The following is a 22,306-nucleotide window of genomic DNA, read 5'->3' on the forward strand; positions in this document are numbered from 1 at the left end:
CTTGCTCGACTGATATTTGAGAGTCAGCATGATGTTGCAAAGTGCACAAAGTTCAGCAAGAGGTAGAGAGCATTTCTTCTCTTTTACAAACTGGAATGATGCATAATAATTTTACAGAGCTTCTTAAAGTTACATGTTTAATGATTCATATAGGAACTGTCATTGGATTAGGGGAAGGATGCTGCTTCATAGATAATCAAGATTAGAGAAACTGGATGTGCTGCAAATAATAAGGATTGGACATTAGAAGAAAGTTTATCAGTAATGTTCTGTTTCTTTTTTCATTGCTTCACACCTATAGAGGTGTTGTAGAGATTTCTGCAACAGAGGTCTGAAAGTGAAATTCACATTTTTTATATATATGTATTTGTGCATATATACACGCACATGATACCAATGAGCTTCGAAAAAAAATTTCTTGCTTGCTGCAGTTGTTCTCCACCTTGGAGTCTTTATCAAGTCCCTGAAACGACAGTGTTTAAGAACCCCATCACCACTAATCAAAATCCGAATCCTTAACAAGCCAAGGCAATTTGGGCTGCATAAATTTAGGCCTTATTTAGTTGAGGTAACTTAATTGAGAAATTTTAAATTTCTATTAAAATTTTGTTTATTTTGTTGTTAATTTTTTCTTGACTTTCTGGAGAATCAGATGATTTTTTTCACTTGATATAAAAAAAAAAATAATTCACTTGATACAGAAAAAATAAATTATTTTCTAAATTATTTTTTAGAAAATTTATTTCATAGGAAGTAACATTGTCAAATCAAATGAGACCTCAAATTATACTCAAGAGTGAAGTTGAAAAAGAAATAGAATTTAATTAATGTTTTTCATGTATACTTATTTAAATATATTGTTAATTAAATTCAATTTAGGTTACATTTAATGACAGAATTTTTTTAAAAATTCTGATTTTGATATAAACCTTAGTAGTTATTTTGATTAAATTAATTTTAATTAATCAAATTCTAATCCCTTTTTGGGTCAGATTTTGATTTCGCACCCATTTTTCATGAGTTTATGTGCAGGCGTAAGAATATTATTTTATATAAAAAAAAAAGTAAATAAAAATTTTTTCATTTCCACTTAGTTTTTGGAAATTCTAAAGACATTTCCCTCCCATTTTACTACACTTGTGTTTTGACATTTTCCACCAATGCATCCAAAAAACAGGACCAAGTCAAACTTGAACACCTGCTACACAATTTGCTGACATGATCGATACCCAGATGCTGTTTGGACATTTGCAGTTGCAGACTTGATCTCCATTAACTACCCAACAGTTCGAGGCTTTACAGATTGCTTAAGCGGCTTAAAATCCAATTACTTGTGCAAGGAAAAGAAACCTGGTATGGCTCTGGGAGAGATATTTCTTGCCACTTTCCTTCAGGTCTTGTTTAGCAGATTGGCTTCTCTAGAGCTGTTGAAATTTGCAAGCCTAGTTGGAATTCAGAAGAAACTGCAGAAGTGGGCCCAAATGCTGTCAGCAATTCAGGCAGTGCTTGAAGATGCAGAGGAGAAGCAACTAACTGATAAAGCTGTCAAACTGTGGTTGGATAATCTCAGAGACTTGGCCTATGATGTGGAAGATATGCTAGATGAGTTTGCAGTTGAAGCTATGAGATGCAAATTGAAGGGATCAGATGAAGCGAGCAAAAATCAGGTACAGAAACTTGTCCCTGCTTGCTGTAACATTTACAGAGCAAAGGCTGTCAAGTTTAGTCTTAGAATGGGATCCAAGATGGACAGAATAACTAGCAGACTAGCTGATATTTTGAAACAAAAAATCCAACTTGGTTTAGAAAAAATCCCAGGAGGGCAATCTACTAATCAATGGCAGAGACTACCTAGTACATCTGTGCCGACAGAAACTCAAGTTTATGGCAGAAGTGAAGATAAAGAAAAGATGCTTGATTGGTTGTTAAGGGATGAATCAAATGATGTCAATTTTCAAGTTATTTCTATTGTTGGTATGGGTGGGGTGGGAAAAACAACACTTGCTCAGCTACTATACAATGATGATGCAGTAGGACACTTTAATCCAAAAGCATGGGTTTGTGTATCCGAGGAGTTTGATGTTTTGAGAATAACTAGGACAATTCTTGAGTCAGCTACTTCATTGCCTTGTGATCTAAAGGACTTTAATCAAATACAAGTTAAACTAAGAGATGCTTTAGCTGGGAGAAAGTTTTTGATCGTTTTAGATGATGTTTGGAACAAGAACTATAGTGAGTGGAACAGGCTACAGCCACCATTTCGAGTTGGAGCACCAGGAAGTAAAATAATTGTAACAACACGGGACAGCAATGTTGCTTTGTTAATGGGAACCACTAAAATTCACTGCTTGGAGCAAATGTCAAATGATGACTGTTGGTCAGTATTTGCACAGCATGCATTTGAGAATAAAGACCTAACTGCACAACCAAATCTAGAAATAATTGGCAGAAAAATTGTTAAGAAGTGTAAAGGCTTGCCTTTGGCCGCAAGGACACTTGGGGGCCTACTACGATGCAAAGAAAGAGATTGCGAGTGGGAAGATATATTAAATAGCGATTTATGGAGTCTATCAGATGAGGAAAGTGAAATTCTACCTGTTCTGAGGTTGAGCTATCACCATCTCCCTTCTCAGTTGAAGAGGTGCTTTTCCTTCTGTTCAGTCCTCCCGAAGGACTATGAATTTGAAGAGAAGGAGCTGGTCTTGTTATGGATGGCAGAAGGTTTGGTTCAACAACCTGAAGAGAATAAGCAAATAGAAGATGTAGGTGGTGAATACTTCTGTGAGCTATTATCAAGGTCATTATTTCAACGATCAAGTAGGGATCAGTCAAAATTTGTGATGCATGACCTCATCAGTGATCTAGCTCAATGGGTTGCAGGAGATGTAAGCTTCACATTGGAGGATAAAGTGGATGGTAACAAGATGAAAATTTCCCCAAAGGCTCGCTATTCATCGTACATTTGTGGCCAATATGATGACTTAAAAAAATTTGAGCCCTTTTCTGATGCCAAAGGTTTGAGAACTTTCTTGCCTTTTTCTCCGCCTTATCCTGGAAAAAGCTATCTCACCAGCTACGTTCCTTCTGATTTGTTGCCAAAGTTAAGATGCTTGAGGATTCTATCTTTAAGTGGATATAACATCACTGAGCTGCCCAATTCAATTGGTAAGTTAAAGCATCTAAGGCACCTCAACCTTTCTCACACAAACATTAGAAATATACCTGAGTCAGCAAGTTCTCTACATAGCTTGCAGACACTGCTTTTAAGAGATTGCACTCTGCTCAAGAATTTGCCTGCAAAAATGGGGAACCTAATCAACTTACGGCATCTTGATATTACAAATGGAGAATCAATAGAAGGAATGCCACTAGGAATGAATAAACTGACCAATTTGCAAACCTTATCTGACTTTGTTGTTGGCAACGATAAAGGATCTAGTTTAAAAGAGTTGATGGAGTTGTCATTTCTCCGTGGAACACTTTGCATTTCAAAATTGGAAAATGTGGCTGATGCTAGTGATGCAAGAGAGGCCAACTTAAAGAACAAACAAGGTCTAGATATGTTGCTTCTGAAATGGTGTTCTGGATTTGATAATTCACGAAATGAAAGAGTTGAAAACAATGTGCTCGATATGCTACAACCACCTACAAAGTTGAAAGAGCTGACTATTCAATGTTATGGTGGAACCAAGTTTCCAATTTGGTTAGGAGATCCTTCATTCCGTGAGGTGGTGTCTATAAGGCTCGAGAAATGTGAGAACTGCACATCCTTGCCGCCACTTGGGCTCTTAGCTTCTCTTAAAGATCTGAGTATCATAGGAATGTCGGGCATAAAAAGTATCGGTGCTGAGTTTTATGGGGGGAAATGCTCAAAGCCATTTCCATCACTTCAGATATTATGCTTTCAGGACATGAGAGAATGGGAACTTTGGGTTCCTTACGGAACTGATAATGAAGAGTTCCCCAGCTTGCGTGATCTTTGGATTGAGAACTGTCCCAAACTAACAGGAAGATTACCAAACTATCTTTCATCATTGGAAAAACTTGTCATTCTTGAATGTGAGAAACTAGTAGTTTCAATTCCAAGCATTCCAATGCTTTCCAAACTACAAATTAAAGGATGCAAAGAGGTGGCGCATGGAGGTTTGGTCAATTTCAGCTCCCCAAACTCCATGGTAGTTTCAACCATTTCAGAGCTCACATGTCTCACAGAAGAATTCATCCAAGTGTTAAAAAATGTGGAGGATTTGAAGGTCTTTGGTTGTAAAGGGCTCATATCATTGTGGCAGAATGACATAAAGTCACGCCAATGGCTCACTTTCCTTCATAATTTGGTCATCGAGGACTGTCCCAAGTTAGTTTCTTTGGTGGCGGAAGAAGATGAAGAGCAGCTGCAACAGTCGTGGGGCTGTGAACTTCAATCTCTTGAAATAAGGCGTTGTGAAAGTCTGGTGATGCTGCCCCAGTTCTTGCATAGCCTCATTTCTCTTAGAGAGCTAGTTATTGAGTCATGCCCAAAGTTCATTTCCTTCCCAGGGGCTGGTCTTCCTCCCATGCTAAGAGGGATTCGGATTAAAAATTGCAGTGCTCTAGGTCCCTTACCTGCTGCAGTGATTTGGAACAGTGCATGCCTTGAAAACTTGTACATTGAAGGATGTTGTTCTTTGATGTCCTTTGCTAGAAGCCAACGGTTGGATATTTAACAAATTATTTCAAAAGAATCATAAAAATATTTTGAAATAAGTTACAGATTTTAAGTTGGTTAAAAAGATTTTTTCCACTTTAAATTATCTTAATCTTTATCCTAACTAAACCAGATTTTTTATTTGATTTTGTGGATATCTTAAATCTTTATCTTAACTGAATAATATTTTTATCTGATATTGTGGATTTGAATAACCATAAGCACTATAAATAGCAGTGTATTTATGTGTTATGGGATACACACAAAAACCTAAATACTTCTCTTTTCTCTCTATTATTTCTTCTCTATTTCTGGGTAATTAAACATAAGCTGCTGTTCTTGCTCCTGGGTTACTTGTAATTCAGGAAGGCTTGTTGAATCCTGGAGGATACGCAACTGTAGGCGAATTATCCTTAAGGACAGTGATTATTATCACGCCAAAATTGAACAATTCAATGGTGACAATTTCAAACGCTGGCAAGAACGTGTATTTTCAGTTCTTGATATGCATGGAGTTGCTTTTGCTCTCACCGATGCGAAACCTGCAGAAACTTCCAACAAACAATGGGAATTATGGGTTCATGCTAATAAGGTATGTAGGTACACTATTATTAGCACATTATCTAACCATCTCTTTGATGTTTATTGCTCTTATAAAGAAGCAAAACAAACAAAGAAAACTTGTGCTTCTGTTTCTAGAGAAACTGAATTATTAAATTTAATTCATACTGACTTAGGAGATTTAAAACAAACTATGACTAGAGGTGGAAAAAGATACTATGTAATTTTTATTGATGATTTTTCTAGATATACTAAAGTATATTTATTAAGAAATAAAGATGAGACCTTTGACATGTTTCTTGCATATAAAAATGAAGTAGAAAATCAATTAAATAGAAAAATTAAAAGAATTAGATCAGATAGAGGAGGTGAATATGTCTCGCTTAATCATTATTGTGAGAAATTACCCCACCATATTCACCTGAATCAAATGGGGTAGCAGAAAGAAAAAATAGAGCCATCCTTGAATTGCATATTTGTGATTGCCCATTGTTGTTGTCCTTATCATCAAGAGGTGAATTACCTGCTGCACTAATTCATATGCATATAAAGAACTGTTCAGAGCTCACTTCGTTAGTTGGAGGAGGCACATTGCCAGCAAAGCTTAAACACCTACATATTGAGGACTGCCCAAAGTTGGAGTCAATTGGAGAAAGGTTTGAAGATGAGATGTCTCTTGAATCTATTTACATCTTCAGTTGTGAAAGGCTTAATTCCTTACCAGAGGGCATAAACAACCTAACTCATCTCCATGAGATTTCTATATGGTATTGCCCAGGTCTTGTTTTGTTTCCAGGAGAGTTGCCCACAGCAAACCTGAGGGAGCTCTGCATTTCTTGGTGTGAGGAACTCAAGGCCCTGCCTGATAGTCTTCACAATCTCACATCCCTCCAAGAATTGTGGATCTATGACTGTCCAAACATTGTATCCTTTCCAGAAGAGGGCTTCCCCACAAAATTAACATCACTCACCATCACAAATCTCAACATCTGTAAACCGTTGTTCGAATGGGGGCTCCAGAGACTAAATTCTCTAAAAGACCTCTATATTGAAGGTGGATGTTTTGAGGTGCTTTCTTTCCCACAGGACGAGACAAGAATGATGTTGCCAACCTCGTTAAGAAGCTTGTCAATTATAAAATTTCCAAATCTGAGATACCTATCTTCCAGGGGCTTTCATACCCTGACATCTCTTGAATATTTGAGTCTTTCATATTGCCATAAGCTCACATCCTTTCCCAAGGAAGGCCTGCCATCCTCGCTTTTGCAGCTATATATCTATGGTTGTCCTCTGCTCAAGAAAAACTGCGAGAAGAATAAAGGGCGTGAGTGGTTCAAGATAGCCAATGTCCCCTGCGTAAGGATAGATGTTATGTTCATCCATGAACAGCTGTCCTAAGAGCAACTTGCTGAGAAGATATCACAGTTCAGTATTCAGGATTACCTCTTCACACTGCAATTTTTTCAGTGTCTTCAACATTTGACAAGGTGGTTTATAATCAAGAAAAATCACTATCAAAGCTTCTCTATTTCCTTTCAAACTCTAGTAGAGTGGTCGGCAGTAGCTCTGCTTCTCTTCTAAACTTTAACAAAGTACTGATAACAAGTCGTACAGCCAACGAGAAAGCATGTTAATACAAGATTCATGTACCTTCAGTGAAATGCTCTATTATTTCGCTCAACTGAAACTAAATGTGTGGTCCTGTAGTGTTTGAATCCTTGATACATTACCTCTGCCAGCCTAGATTTATTTCATCTTTCTGTTTACCAGACGCATGCTCATTTCCATTATATATTTTCTCATGGGTCCAACATGAGGGATATGAACATGTAACCTTGTATTAACCGAGTATAAGCTATAACTGACAGAGATTATGTATCACCTGTCAAAGTAATTGGTAACATCATGATTCATATTTTCAATGAGATATTAAACTTTTATCCATTTTTAGAAAGAAGATATAACTAGCAAGATTTCATAAACTTATGGCACCTTACACATGATTTTCCGCATCTCCAAGTTACATAAACTAAATGATTAGAATACTTCTCTTAAAATTCCGAGTATATAAAATCTAAACACTGTGCAGAACATGATAAGTTCATGTTTCCTGCTTATAGAATTTTAGTCTCGGGAGTGGAGGGTCTGAACAGCAATTTGAACTCAATCAACTCATCAAGCATAAAGCAGATGCTAATCAAATCCAAAAAAAAATTGCCTTTTGCCAGGTAAATATACCAAAAATAGATAGAGTCCAACAATCAAACAAGATGTGACAATATTGAATTGATTGCTAGAACTCACATGAAGAGACACCAAACTGGAATACAACAACGGTAACAATGATTGCTAGTTATGTTTCTAATTATATCCTAGGGTGCAAATCATGAAAAAATATGAGAATTGAATTTGTTCTCATCCAAAGAAAACTTTAACTCCACAAACAGAACTACTCGGGGTCAAAAAATCAGCAAGACAATTATAGAATTTCCATTGTTTCCAGGAGGAAGATTATGAAACACAAGATGCAAACTATAGAAAATTCGATTAATAACTGAAGCTGTTCTATCATCAAGTCATTAAAGACAAATTCAATTTCTAAATTCTATATGTGCTAATTCTGCTTTACTTATGAATAGCTAACTAGGAGATGCACCCATTTGAAGCAGAACGCTATTGGACGCAAAACTGCAACCTACTCCTGAACCTTTAACAGAGACAATTGTTCTTCAATGGAGCAATCCACATGACAAGAGGTTCTGCAAGAAGAAGGGATGAGAATAAGGCCGAGACACCGCTGTTCCATTGGAGAAGGAGAAGAACGTCGAGTGCTTCGATATTCTACTGTATCTTGGAGAATGATATTCCCTTGCTTGTCAATGCAATGAAAGGTACCCAAGAAAAATCGCCCATCTTTAATTCCCACAAGCATTTTGCGAAACAGAAGCTTCCTCACTCGGGATACAAGGCTTGAGCTTTTTGGGTTAGACCCATCTGAGCTCCCTGACACTGTTGACGATATCTCCATCACTTGCTCCGCGTCATTGTCCATCGCTTTAAATTGATCACTGCAAATAAGGGGAAAGAAAGAAAGAAAGAAAGAATAAAGTTGGGGGTGGGGTTGACAAAAGAGAAACAGAAAATAAAATATAACTTCTATATCGGTTTCCTCTGTTTTCTCAGCATCCAAACATAGAAAGAGGAATTAAGCTTCCTATCTAAACCCTGATTTAAGATTCACCCAGTGATTATAGACAATTGGAGAAGCAATAGAGAGAAAATGGGTACCTGTTTAGCGACCGAATGCGCAAGAAAGCTTCTCCAATTTGGATGGGCAGACCGATCGAGCGCCTTCTGTAACCGCGATATGCAAGGAAAATTATGTACCGGAAAATTTATTAATTAGTAACATTAAAAGATTATTTTATTTTAAAAAATTTATTAATTAATGTTTATTAAATTTATTATTTATTTATTTATTATTATATTTTATGATTTTAAAAAATTTATTAAATAATTTTTCATTTTATAAAAAGACTATAATATTTTTGACTTTTTTTTATAATATTTAACTATTAAAATTATTACTAAATTAATTAATCAATAAATTTTTAAAATATTAAAATGATTTTAATATATTTTTAAAAATTTATTTATTTATTTATTTATTCATAAAATAATACTAAATAGGACATTTTCTAAAATTATATATTATAACCTATTTTAATCTTCAAATTTTTATGATTGTGAGATGATTGTTAAACAAATTATATATATATATATATATATATATATATATATATGTATGGGGAGACATAATAAATTTGGTAAAAATAATATTATAAAAATAAAAATATTTGTTTTAAGTCACTATTTTATTAATTAAATAAAATTTTATAAAACATATTATATTTTATGATTAACTTTTCAATTTTATAAATATTTAGTTTATCTCATTAATTTTAGAAATTAAATAGTTATTATTTTAAAATTAAAACAATAACATTTTAGCTATTTTTTACAATTAACTGCTTAGAATATTAAATAATTAATAGTTTGAAAAAACATTTTATTATGTAATGTGTTTTTTGAAAATAGATTAAATAATTTCTTTAAATTGTAAGATTAAGTAATAAATTTATTTAAATTAAAAGATTTAATTTTAATATTTAAAATTTAAGCTCTGTTTATTTTAAGAAAACAAAAATATTTTTTATATTTTTTAATATACTCAAAAAATTTAATTAATAAAAATTATTTTCTTAATCAAATAAAAAAAAGTAAATATTTTTAAAAAATAATTTACTATTTAAAAAAAATCATTCGCACTTGACATATTTATTCAATTTTTTATATAAAATTTTTTAATAAATTTATTTTAAAATTAAAATTAAGTAATAAAAAATAAATTATTTTATTTAAAAAATTCATAAAAAATATTTTAAAAAAATTTTAAATATAAATTATTTTCTGTAAATTACTTAAATTTTAATATAAATGTTTAAACCTTTTCATAAAATAAGCTTTTGAAAAAAGTATAATTTAATCAATATAGCTTTTAATTCGTTAGTATTTTGGTCTTACTGAGAGGTATTAAATTAAAAAATAATCTATACTTTAAAATTAATAAAAAATAAATTTATTTCTATAGGATATATGAAGTGTAATGCTATGAAAATAAAATGGCTTTCAAGATTAATTTTAAATTATTTTGTTTATCATTAATATATTACATTGTTTAATATCTATTTAATAGTAATTATTCAAAGTATTATTTCAAAAAATAATTATTCAAAGTATTATTTATTTTATAAAAATAAAGTTATTATATAACATCTTTTTTTTTTTTTCACCGCAAGCCCAAGTGGGCATAAATCAAAATACACGTCATCCCCCCGAATCTTAACCCACCTTAAATGAAACCCAACCAACAAAAGCCCTAAACAGCAACAATCCACCACATACAATCAACTTTTCAGCAGCAGCCACCAAAATTAAGGTTGAGAGTTGCGTTTATTGAATTTAAAATCGAATTTAAAATCGAATTTTTTTATTGGACTGCTTTGGGAGGTGTATCACAGCATCAGCATTCAGGATCACAGCACCAGATGACGTCAATTGTAGGAAAACATAACGTAATCAGCAAAAAAGAAAAAATAATATGGAGTAAGACAAATTTATTTTTTTAATAAACTATTGTTTTTTCTAAAAAATAATATTATATTAGATTAACGGTGATTAATTATAGTTATTTTCAATAATTTTCATCATTCGATTGGACCATTTTCAGTGAGGAAAGCGCTGTATCCATTTTCAGCGAGGAAAGCAATCTTCCCTATATGTATCCGTACAAAGCCATGGAAGAGATAATGTAAATTATTCACAAAACAAAATAAAGAAAAAGAAGTTACAATCTCTATCTGTCTCTCTCAAGAAATATTCGAGTACAATAAGATCTTCTCATCCTGGTTTTTCAAAACTATTAATAACGTTAATTGTGTTAATGGCATCTGTCAAGAGACCTTTGCAGTGTTTGTTGAGTAGAGTTTGCAGGGAGACTAGGAGAAGTTATGGTACTCTTCCTGAAGGAACCTCTCCTTCCCCTTCTCAAAAACTCATCAGCTTGGAGTATGAATTCAGCGCCCACAAGTAAGCTCTCTTTCTCTCTCATAATTTGTTCTTTCCTTTTGTGTAATTTAATAATTTTCTTATCTCAATTCTTTTTTTTTTTTTTTTTGTTTCTGGGTTTTCAACTTTCAATTGATTACTTATTGTAGATGTACGTTTTTTGGTGTAATTTATTGAGCTTTTCATTTGTTGCCGATTAAAACTCGCTTTTCTGGTTTGATGTAGTTACCATCCAGTTCCTATTGTATTCTCTCAAGCAAAGGGTTCAACTATATGGGATCCTGAAGGCAACAAATATCTGGATTTTCTTTCTGCTTATTCAGCTGTTAATCAGGTAATTACTATAGCTGTCCCAATTATGGCTAACAGATTGAATGTTTTCTGCAATTTCTTGGCTGATATCAGACTAATTATTGCACTAGGCAATGCTTTGTAGTTTTTCATGAATGAATTTGAGATGGACATTAGAATTCACCTCTGTAGCTTCCTTTTGGCCTTTGCAGGGACATTGTCATCCAAAGATAATAAAAGCATTAAAAGAGCAGGTAGAAAGGCTTACTCTGAGCTCCAGAGCCTTTTATAATGATAGATTTCCAATATTTGCAGAGCGCCTAACAAGCATGTTTGGCTACGATATGGTGCTACCAATGAACACTGGTGCTGAGGGTGTTGAGACAGCTCTCAAGTTGGCTAGGAAATGGGGATACAAGAAGAAAAAAATTCCTAAAGATGAGGTAATGGTCCCAAACACCTTTTGCTACAGTTATGGTAAAAATTATGTAAAACTGTTTGAATTTATTCTCTGTCAATCAATCCATGTGTGAAGGTTTCTGGGGTGCCTTTGGGTCATTTTCTCAAGATTCAAGAATGTTATTCAACAAAATGGAGTTTGACAATGGACAGATGAGGCCAACAAAATGAAACTTTAACTTAAAACTCCATTTGCCTATTTGGATGTTCACAAACAATTGAAAAGGAATTGGATTGTTATTTGCAAAGCAAATCCACCAAGAATCATGAGAAACATGATGCCTTTTTTTTTTATTTAGGATAAAAAAATTTTCCCTTTTATTTTATTCAGCAAATAGGCTCTTTTTCTTATCAAATAGATTTTCCTTTTGAGTCAATTTGTAATATGATTTCTGGTCAACCTAAGAGCTTTTGGTAATAGATATTGAAGTGCCTAGGTTTCTGGTCATTTTGTACAACTAAATCAAGTCCGTATAAGCAACTGAAAAGTACCGGTTTTTATATCTATTGTCTAACATGGTGGTAGAAGTCTTGTTTGCAACTGTGAGGAGGTAGGTTTGAATGTTGGACATGGGAGTAGCTATCTCCACATAATAAATACTAAAGTATAAAAAAGATTCTAGGTTTTCTATAGTAGAACCTTGCTTTGCAAATTGGGATATGCTTCTCACATGCAACAGAAAAAATAATTAAAACGTAAACGTTTAAATTAATTTACTATGAGAACAATTTTTTGACAATTGCATTAGTTGAACAAATTAACGGTTGGTCAGATTGAATAGTTGTAAAAATTGTCTGACTAATGATGATGCACTTATAGGTGAAATTTACTTTATTTTATTTTACTTTTTTTGTGAGGGAGGGGGGTTTGAGCTCATAATCATGATATGCGTCTTTTGCTTTCTACCTCCAATGGCCTAGACCTCATGTTGTAATTTGAAGAGAAAAGGAATACCTTGTGAAAATCAGTACTAAGATATATATCTTACAATGATGTCTAAGGGACCTCAACACATATCAATAATTATGAAAACTGATTAGAGAGAGATTTGATATGCAACAACTTGTTAGCTGTTGCTGTAATTACCTTAATTCCAAATCCAATTGCTCAAATGATTTTTTTTTAGTAGTCTCTCACCTTTGGATTCTGGATCTTTTTTTTTTCTTTGAAAAAACAATTACTGTCTTTTAAATTGCTAGGTGTAGCTGCAGGGAGTTTGAGTATTTTTCCAACTCCCTTTAAGAATATAAATCTTGATATTGCATATGAATTTGTGGATTTCATGGTTTAAGATTGCAGCATATATTCTCATTCAAACCACTACAATTTTTTATTATTATTTGCTATTGTTCTACCTCAGATAACTTATAAGCGTTGTTTAGTTTTACTTTTACCATTTAAAAATGTTCTTTCCTCAAACAATGACATGCAGGTCATTATCGTCTCTTGTTGTGGCTGTTTCCATGGCCGTACGTTGGCTGCCATCTCGATGAGTTGTGACAATGAGGCAACTCGGGGTTTTGGACCATTGTTGCCTGGACATGTCAAGGTTGATTTTGGTGATGAAGTTTCCCTTGAGAAAATATTTAAAGGTTAGAAGAAGCCAAACTATTTTATTATTTTGATGGTCCTCTTTCTATTTGCATGGTTTTAAAGTTCTCTAAAAGCATTTCATTTTATGGATCAGTATAGTGTTCACACCTCTTTATGATGTAAGAGGGAAATGAGAATATGTTCAAAGCATACTCACAACTTCGCTCTGTTATGGCTTGCAGAAAGAGGAGATAAAATAGCTGGATTTCTTTTTGAACCCATCCAAGGAGAGGCAGGGGTATGTGTTTCTCGGTACCGAATTAAATAATTGTTTTGTGACATGCTTCAAAGATTTTGGCTTGTCTGTGTAGATATTTATCCAATATGTCTATTATTTTACTTCCAAGGTAGAGTGAATAGTTGCTTAGTTGTTTATTTGTTCAATTTATCTTGCTTCATGCTTGGCTATGACATAGAATGCTCATGTAAAGCAGCAAAGCAACAAGGGGGCTTTTATAATTTTCTATTTGTATCCATATAAAATAATCACGTATCTCTAGAAAATTACATTTATAAGCTAGCTTATACTTGTATTGATAAGGCTTGCTAGGGAGGTTATAGTAAATTGTAAACGTAATTATTTGCTTCTTGTTGAACACACCTAATGGATATGTTGATAATGTAACTTGCACGCTAGAGGTCTATACCTGTCCTTTAACCCTTATCATGTTGAGTGGAATGAGGTGTGGATATTCACATGTTCAAAGTTATTGCTGAAAGTGGCAATTGAGTGTTGAGAAACTGTCTGATAAATCTTCTGGATTCTTGAAAGGGCCAGACTATCCTAATCTGTTTTTCTAGCAATGTAGCACTTATTTTGCCTAATTTACTTGGTTCTTTTTAACATAAAATTCTTTATAACATACTCATCCGCATCCAAGCTTAAATTGCCTGGAGAACAGCGGAGTGGATTGCTTTGTTTTTCTTCCTTATCTTTTCCCTTTTTGAGGAGCTAATTTTCCTGCTCTCAATTTTCATGCAGGTTATAATTCCCCCAGATGGTTACCTAAAAGCCGTAAGAGATATTTGTTCAAAATATAATGTTCTAATGATTGCTGATGAAATTCAAACTGGCTTAGCACGGACAGGAAAAATGCTGGCCTGTGATTGGGAACAAGTTCGCCCTGATGTAGTAGTAAGGCTCTTTTTCTTCCTTTTATTTTTGATGGGTTTCCCAATTTTTGGATATGAAAATAGTGCATTTTTTGTTCCTTGTTCTGTATTAAACATGTGTATCTGCAATAGAAACCAGATTAGTTCAAAAGAACATGTCTTTATTGTAATAGATGACTTGTAATAGTTCAGAGGCTGGTTTCTGTTGATTTTTCTGAATTTTATGGATTGGTTTTAAAGCATTCAGTCAGTCACTTTTAATTCTGGCAATGCATTTAAGAAATATTGTAAAATCAGTGCAAAAAGTGTAAGGAGTTGAATTAGTAATACTGGCTATAATTTGGTTTCACAATATTATGATAATTTTGCCTTCATTCTGGACAGTCTTTAGATTTTGATCGACTTATTAATTGCAAAATGGTTATAGTAACTCAAATATATAATAAATATTTGTTGCGTGCCTTCATACATAAAATGACTTCATCTATGGTTGTTCTGCTCAGATACTGGGAAAAGCATTGGGTGGTGGAGTTATACCTGTAAGTGCAGTGCTGGCAGACAAAGATGTAATGCTCTGTATTCAACCTGGAGAGCATGGAAGGTGGATCATTCTTTTTTTCTTTTTAAGTCAGAATTCATTGCAAGCTGTCTTTTACTCTCCCAGATCTTTTTAGCTTTTTGATCTGTTGATTTATTTGCTGATTCTAGGGATATGATTTGATTTGATTAGGATCCTTAATTATCTATGTAATTATTGTTTGATTATTTACTTCTTGTTTAGTTATAATTTTTTGTGTATAAACAGTGATGTAAATCACTTGTAAAGATCAAGAGTGAAATACAAAACTACTCTAAAGTTCTCCAAAATTCTTCATGGTATCAGAACTTTTTTCTAATTTTAGGGTTTAAATTCAATTTTTTCTCTTTAGGTTTTTAAAATCTTAGATCTAATTTTTAGTACTATCCCATCTAGAAGTCTTTCCACCTTTCATCGCTGGTACCAGGAGAATAGCTGGACCATCACCGGCCCGATCGCCCAGCTCCGACACCAGAAAATCCCGCGCATGAGGCTCACACGCCTTCCCTTCTTGGCGCGTGAGACATCGTTCGAAGCTACGTCGCCGCTCCGATCACTCCGGCGCCGATTCCGACCATCTTTCCGGCCTTTCCGTAACGCTACATGATCTTTTGGTGATTCAGTTGGGTTCTCTTGTGTGTACAATCTTGGGTACCTTCTATTCTTTCACTTTTCATTTGTTCTTACTACGGTAGAAGGGAAAAAGGTCTCAATTCCTAACTCTGATAATCTTTCTTGATAGAACTAATTATCTTGCTTGGTTAAGGTCTTGTTTGTTGTTTATTAAGGCTAGAGGATTGCCTGGCTATGTCACTGGTAATAAAAAGCAATTGGATAAGAGTGATCCAGATTTTCCTCAATGGGATTCGAATAATTGTCTTGTTATGACATGATTACTTAATTCTATGCAACTTCATATCTCTAAATCATATTTGTTAATTGATACTGCTGTAAAGATATGAAAAGTTTTGTTCTTAACTTATTCTAAGATTAGGAATGATGTTCAAATTTATGATATTCAGAATAAGATCCATGGTACTAAGCAAGGAGAAATGACTATCTCCCAATTTTATTATGAGTTATGTGGCTTATGGCAGGAACTTGATTACTATCAGGACTTTCAGGCAAACTGTACTGGAGATGCAGTCAAATTTTGGAGGATGATTGAAAAGGAGCGGGTTTATGATTTTCTTGCAGATTTGAATAATGAATATGATCTAATTCAGGCCGAAGTGTTGGGAAAAAATCTTTTTCCTTCTCTAGAAGAGGCCCACGCCTATGTTCAACAAGAGGAAAGCCGTCGACATGCTATACTCTATACTGCACCAGTTGAAAAGGCTGGGTTAGCTACTAGTTTGAGCACACCGCAGCCTCCTAATTTTGAGAAAGATCACCTGCATTGTGACTATTGTGGAAAACTGAGACATACCAAGGAGACTTATTGAAAGTTATATGGTCGTCTCACTAGAGGCCGTAGGGGGAAACGAAGTACCTCTAGAACTCAAGCTAATTTATCAGAAACTGTGGAGGAGCCTTTTAAGGAGACAATATCTTATGAGTTCCTTTCCCCTAATGAAATTCAAAGTCTCAAGCGCCTCCTGTCTCTTATTGATACCTCTTCCTCCTCTAGTGCCACATCTAACTTTATAAAGTCAGATAATGCTTCCTCTATTGATACTGTTCCATGAATTATTGATTTTGGTGCGAATAGGTGTATGACAAGCTCTTCTAAAAACTTTTTTAATTATTTTTCTTTTCTAATAAAAAATAGTGTCAGAATTGTTGATGGCTCTTTTACTCCTATATCCGAATTAGACTCTATTATTTGTGCACTCAATATTAAATTATCATCTGTCCTTCATACTCTCCGTTTTTTCTGTCAACCTTTTATCTATCAGTGCTATCACCAATGCTCTTAACTGTAAAATTGAATTATTTCCTGATCATTATGTTATTTAGAATCTTCTCAGAATGAAGAGGATTGGCAACGGTAGACTGCATGATGGCTTATATATGTTGGAAGGTGATCCAAGTTCTCCAATATTTCAAGCTTGTTTTGGAGAAATAAGGATGTCAATCAAGAAATAATACAATGACACAGGAGGTTAGGGCATCCATCATTTTTTGTTTTAGAAAAAATTTATTCTAGTTTGTTTGTTAGAATTCAGTTTGGTTCTTTATTTTGTGATGCTTATGAGTATACTAAGCACACTAGAACCTCCTATCCTTTGAGTCATAATAAAAGCCAAATTCCTTTTGTGACTATTCATTTTGATGTTTGGGGGCCTACTCAAACAGTCTTTTTATGTGGTAATCGATGGTTTGTCACCTTTATTTATTGTTGCATTCAAATGACTTGGATCTATTTGATTAAAGTTAAAAGTGATGTCTTTTCTTGTTTTCAATCATTTCACAAGATGATTTGTACTCAATTTGATACTAGGGTGAAAATTTTGAGAATTGATAATGGAAGACAATATATGGATAGTAGGTTTTCTACTTATTTGAAGAATAATGGAATAGTACACCAGACAAATTGTACTTATATTAGTGCTCAAAATGACGTTGCTGAAAGCAAGAACAGGCATCTATTGGAGGTAACACGATCTCTTATGTTCACCATGAACATGCTCAAAGCATATTGAGGAGATGCAGTCCTTGTATCCTTGTATCTGCTTATCTTATCAATAGAATGCCCCTCAAGACCCTTGACTTTATGAGTCCTTTGGAGGTTCTACAAGAGAAGAATTTATACATTGCTCCATCAAAAGTATTTGGCTGTGTTTGCTTTGTCCATTCTAGGACGGCAAGAAAGTTAGATCCCAAGGCCCTTTGTTGGGTATACTCCGATACAGAAGGAATATAGGTGTTATCGCCCTCCATCTAAAAAATACTGTCAGTATGAATGTTACTTTCTGAAAAAATGAACCCTACTTCAGTACCATCCACTCACCTCTGCAGGGGGAGAATAATGAGCAAGAAGAGGTGATTCTGAATTCCATAATTCTGAATGATATGGTTCAACTAGAGAGTTCGAGTTCTAGTAGACAGGGGGAGAGAATTGGACATTTGGACAAGGCAGATTTGAGGAGGTATTCGAGGAGAGACAAGGCAGAAGAAACCATTATGCAGTCTACTCAGAGTCAATATTATTCTTCTGGTGAGTTATCCACAACTCTTGAATGCTCTAATGATTTAGATAAACATATTGCACAAAGAAAAGGGGTTAGATCTTGTACTAAACACCCTATTTCTAACTTTGTTTCTCATGAATCCTTATCTCCCTCCAATAGAGCCTTTGTCTTGTCTATTTTCTCTGTGTTTATTCAATGGGATTGGAAAGAAGCTCTTGCAGATCCTAAATGGAAGGGAGTAATGATTGAAGAGATAAAAGGACTGGCAAAAAATGAGACCCGAAAACTTGTCACTCGCTCACCTGAGAAGAAACTTGTTGGCTGTAAGTGAATGTTCATAATGAAACACAAAACTGATGGCACAATTGAACGGTTTAAGGCCAAATTGGTTACTAAAGGATTCACCCAGAGTGGATTATCAAGAGACATTTGTCCCAGTTACAAAAATGAACTCAATCAAAATCCTATTATCTTGTGCAGCCCATTTGGACTGGGACAATTGAATGGTTTAATGCCAGATTGGTTACTAAAATATGCACCCAAGCCTATAGAGTGGATTATCAAGAGACATTTGCCCCAGTTACAAAAATGAATTGAATCAGAATCCTATTATCTTGTGCAGCAATTTGGACCGGGACTTACAGCAATTTGATGTGAAGAATGCTTTCCTCCATTGAGATTTAGAGGAAGAAGTGTTCATAAAGATCCCTTCTGAGTTCGCTGATGAGAAGACACAAGAAAAACTGTGCAGGTTACAAATCCCAGAGCTTGATTTAATAGGTTTAATAGAGCCATGATGTCCTTTGATTACCAACAAAGCAATGTTGATCCCACTCTGTTTATTAAATATCACAAGGATAAGATCATCCTTTTTATTATGCATGTTGATGATATAGTGGTGACAGATGATAACAAAGGGGAAATGACTCAACTAAAAAGGTTGTTGGCTCAAGAATTTGAAATAAAAAATCTAGGAAAACTGCAATATTTTCTAAGTATTGAGGTGGCTAGATCAGAAAAAGGAATCTTCATCTCTAAAGAAAGTATATTTTGGATCTTTTGGAAGAAACTGGTATGTTGGGTGTAAACCAGTAGAATTTCCCATTGAAAATAATCACAAGATGCAAACAGGAACTAGTGAATCCGTGAATATTGGAAGATATTGGTAAGAAGGTTGATTTATCTCTCACACACTCGACCGGATATAGCCTACACTGTTAGTTTAGTCAGCCAATTCATGCATGACTCTCGCGCTACTCATATGCAAGTTATACTTTACATTTTGAGATACCTAAAGTCTGCGTTAGGAAAAAAGGCTTCACCTCTCTGGCTACTGCACAGTTGTGAGAGGGAACCTTATCACCTAAAGCAGTAAAAAAATAAAGTATTGTTGTTCATTTAAGTGTTGAAGCAGAATACAAAGCAATGGCTCAAGGTGTATGTGAACTTTTATGGTTGCAGAAGTTATTAAAGGAGCCGATGTTGCTCGAGAGAGACAAGATAATTTTGTATTGTGACAACAAAGCTGCTATCAATATAGCACAAAATTCAACTCAACATGACCGAACAAAGCATATTGAGATTAATTGACATTTCATTAAAGAAAAAATTAACAGACGGTGTCTTGAGCTTAGTTCATGTGATTTCTACTGAACAACTTGCGGATGTGTTTACTAAAGGGTTTAGCAATAAGATCTATCATAATCTGATTTGCAAGTTGGACATGTGCGACATCTATGCACCAACTTGAGGGGAAGTGTTGACTTATTTGCTGATTTTAGGATATGATTTATTTTGATTAATATCCTTAATTATCTTTATAATTATTATTTGATTATTTGTTTCCTGTTTAGTTATAATATTTTGTGTATAAATAGTAATGTAAATCACTTGTAAATATCAAGAGTGAAATATAAGAATACTCTAAAATTCTCCAAAATTCTTCATGATGTTTCTATATGATCTTTCTATTTTCATCGTGTTGCTTTTGGGTTTTTCTTACAAGGACTGGTGTTTTTATTTGTTATTTTCAGCACATTTGGGGGCAATCCTTTGGCCAGTGCAGTTGCTATTGCATCACTAGATGTGATCAAAGATGAGAGGCTTGCAGAGAGGTGTGTGTTCAATAGATGAAGATAGCATAAAGTGTTTTGGAATAACTTGTTCTTGATGAAATGCTGCTTTTTATTATTTAAATTACCTAAAAATTTACCGATATAGAAATTCTTCATTTATTAAAATTGCGAGACCTGATTATTAAAAATTAGAAAGTTTAATAGGTTTATTGAACTGCATCGAATTAGAAACTTTTTGGAAACAAAACTCCGACAATTTTTGCATGTTTGTTTTGATGTTATGTATTAATCTGGAACTTCTAATAAAGATGCTAGTCATTTAAGTGAAATTGACATTTCCTGGAAACAGCATTTGACTTTTAAGACATACATTTTCTTCTCCCTTTGTTTCTTCAAAATTTCACTTTAGATGAACTCATGCTTGTATGACTAGATTTTCTTCAATTCTATAGATCTGCCAATTTGGGAGAGGAACTTAGGCATCAGCTGCTTAAGATCCATCAGCAGTTTCCTGACTACATTAAGGAAGTTCGAGGAAGAGGTTTGTTCAATGCTGTGGAGTTCAACAGCAAGGCTTTATCCCCCATTTCTGCATATGATATTTGTCTAAAGTTGAAGGAGAGGGGAGTTCTTGCTAAGCCTACACATGATACTATTGTCCGGTTAACTCCTCCGCTCTCTATGAGGTAAGAAATAGTTGATAAGTGTTCAATTCAATGGGATCATGTCAGTGGAAGCTTGAATTCTTTTCTATGGACTTAATTTTATTTGATCATGCCTTTCGTCCAATGAACTAGAGGAATCAACAAATTATTTATATTGTTCAAACGAGGAGCTTGTATTGTGCAGGGTGAATGGTAACCATAGGAGAAATCACCTTGTAGCCCTTTTAGGCCTTGAATATGATACTTGGATGGACCTATTCAACCCTCATACAGACAAGCCCATTAATCCATGTTGTAGGCTAAGTTTAGCTCTATTGGACTAGGATACTTGTACCTACTCAAACCCCATATACTTGTATCTATTCAAACCTCATAGTCATACTGACAATTGTTTCTTGTTGTACAATTGAGTGACTTGGAATAAATGTTGTAATTTCAGTTTGAATGAGCTGCAAGAAGGCTCAAAGGCGCTGTATGAAGTTCTGGAACTTGATTTACCGAAAATGCAGAAAACCAAACCAGAAAAGGCTTCCCCAGCTGGTTCTACAACATGTGATCGTTGTGGGAGAAATTTGTGTGCTTCTTCAGATTAAAGATTTATGAATTACATAGTGGTGCACGCTTCAAGGAGACTACACTCAAATATTTTTCTCTTGCCACCATAAGGATTCTCCGAAAGAAGTTATTAGTTGATTTCCTAGGCTGCTTTAAACTGAAAATTAAGCAACTGAGACTCTCATCTCAATGTTGATGCTAGATTCTTTTGCTTTTTAGTTTGTTAACCATTAAAAGTGTGATAAAGGAGAACTAGCAAAACAGTAGCATATTTATCATCTTTCCGTTCTGGGTTTCATGGAAACGTTGTCGTTTAAACATTATGCTTATAGCAAAAATAGTCCACCATAATGCACTTCTGCAAGCAGTAACATACCTCATGCTTGAATACTGCATTTTCATAAGATTACTACACGATCATAGAACCATAAATGGCAATAAATTCATGAATTACATGTTACGCAGTGCATATCATATGAGTTAAATTGTTTCTCCTAGATGGATTTGAGTGCAGCTGAGCATGGCTTGGGATCAAATACCTGTCCAGTTGCACGTGGAAAGAGAAAGGAAGTAAGAAATGGGCAGAACATGGAATGAAGATACATTAAATTTCTTTGGGATTGCGAGAGTATCCTATCCCAAACACATAGTACGATTCTCTCTAATGCTATTGCCTTTACGGTGCACACACACAAACACACACTTAGAGGAAGGGTGCGTGCGTGTGCATGCATATGCATTCTCATGTCTGTGAGAAATGACATGGCTTAATTTCAAAAGCGTGATCTCTTCTGCGTTTGTCACACAGCACGTGCTTTGTTCATGGCATCAGCTGCTTGATTTGCATATCCCTGTCTGATGGTGATGCCATTTTGTCTTCAACTGAGATTCAGAGGTATGATTTTTGGACAAATTAGCTACATGGAAATGCAAAGTTAGTTTTAAAATTATATCCCATGAAGAATACTAT

General features: G+C 34.4%; 3 protein-coding genes across 5 annotated transcripts; 2 read left to right on the top strand and 1 right to left on the bottom strand.

Annotated features, from left to right (window-relative positions):
* Positions 1–156: 156 nt before the first annotated feature.
* On the top strand, positions 157–4,703 carry LOC110604909 (putative disease resistance RPP13-like protein 1). The gene is made up of 3 exons (XM_043952434.1): positions 157–329; positions 432–568; positions 1,178–4,703. Exon 3 carries the CDS (start codon positions 1,356–1,358, stop codon positions 4,701–4,703), a length of 3,348 nt encoding a protein of 1,115 aa, XP_043808369.1. The 5' UTR covers positions 157–329; positions 432–568; positions 1,178–1,355.
* A 3,068-nt stretch (positions 4,704–7,771) lies between these two features.
* Positions 7,772–8,629, bottom strand: LOC110604623. Its single transcript, XM_021742879.2, has 2 exons — positions 8,534–8,629; positions 7,772–8,313 (listed from the first exon to the last, which is right to left on the bottom strand). Exon 2 carries the CDS (start codon positions 8,295–8,297, stop codon positions 7,941–7,943), a length of 357 nt encoding a protein of 118 aa, XP_021598571.1. The 5' UTR covers positions 8,298–8,313; positions 8,534–8,629; the 3' UTR covers positions 7,772–7,940.
* Positions 8,630–10,523: 1,894 nt separating this feature from the next.
* LOC110605244 (ornithine aminotransferase, mitochondrial) lies at positions 10,524–21,614 on the top strand. Of its 3 annotated transcripts, XM_021743667.2 has the most exons (10): positions 10,525–10,894; positions 11,099–11,207; positions 11,377–11,607; positions 13,057–13,216; positions 13,400–13,455; positions 14,200–14,352; positions 14,834–14,931; positions 20,075–20,155; positions 20,569–20,802; positions 21,221–21,614. In XM_021743667.2, exons 1-10 carry the CDS (start codon positions 10,749–10,751, stop codon positions 21,372–21,374), a joined length of 1,422 nt encoding a protein of 473 aa, XP_021599359.1. In that variant the 5' UTR covers positions 10,525–10,748; the 3' UTR covers positions 21,375–21,614. The 3 variants fall into 3 exon arrangements, with proteins under 3 accessions (XP_021599360.1, XP_021599359.1, XP_021599361.1); XM_021743668.2 differs by lacking the exons at positions 20,075–20,155; positions 20,569–20,802; positions 21,221–21,614 and adding an exon at positions 15,304–16,851 and having other exon boundaries at positions 10,524–10,894; XM_021743669.2 differs by lacking the exons at positions 20,075–20,155; positions 20,569–20,802; positions 21,221–21,614 and adding an exon at positions 15,307–16,851.
* The last annotated feature ends 692 nt before the right edge of the window (positions 21,615–22,306 follow it).

The sequence above is a fragment of the Manihot esculenta genome, chromosome 17 (assembly GCF_001659605.2).
Source record: "Manihot esculenta cultivar AM560-2 chromosome 17, M.esculenta_v8, whole genome shotgun sequence".
NCBI classification, from domain to species: Eukaryota; Viridiplantae; Streptophyta; class Magnoliopsida; order Malpighiales; family Euphorbiaceae; genus Manihot; species Manihot esculenta.

Bases quoted from the DNA above. Each gene is read 5' to 3' on its own strand.
- LOC110604623 (XM_021742879.2), bottom strand. From the start codon at position 8,297: ATGGACAATGACGCGGAGCAAGTGATGGAGATATCGTCAACAGTGTCA.
- LOC110605244 (XM_021743667.2), top strand. From the start codon at position 10,749: ATGGCATCTGTCAAGAGACCTTTGCAGTGTTTGTTGAGTAGAGTTTGC. The intron at 11,608-13,056 runs GTAATGGTCCCA...AATGACATGCAG, and splicing joins AAAAAATTCCTAAAGATGAG to GTCATTATCGTCTCTTGTTG. The intron at 13,217-13,399 runs GTTAGAAGAAGC...TATGGCTTGCAG, and splicing joins CCTTGAGAAAATATTTAAAG to AAAGAGGAGATAAAATAGCT.
- LOC110604909 (XM_043952434.1), top strand. From the start codon at position 1,356: ATGGCTCTGGGAGAGATATTTCTTGCCACTTTCCTTCAGGTCTTGTTT.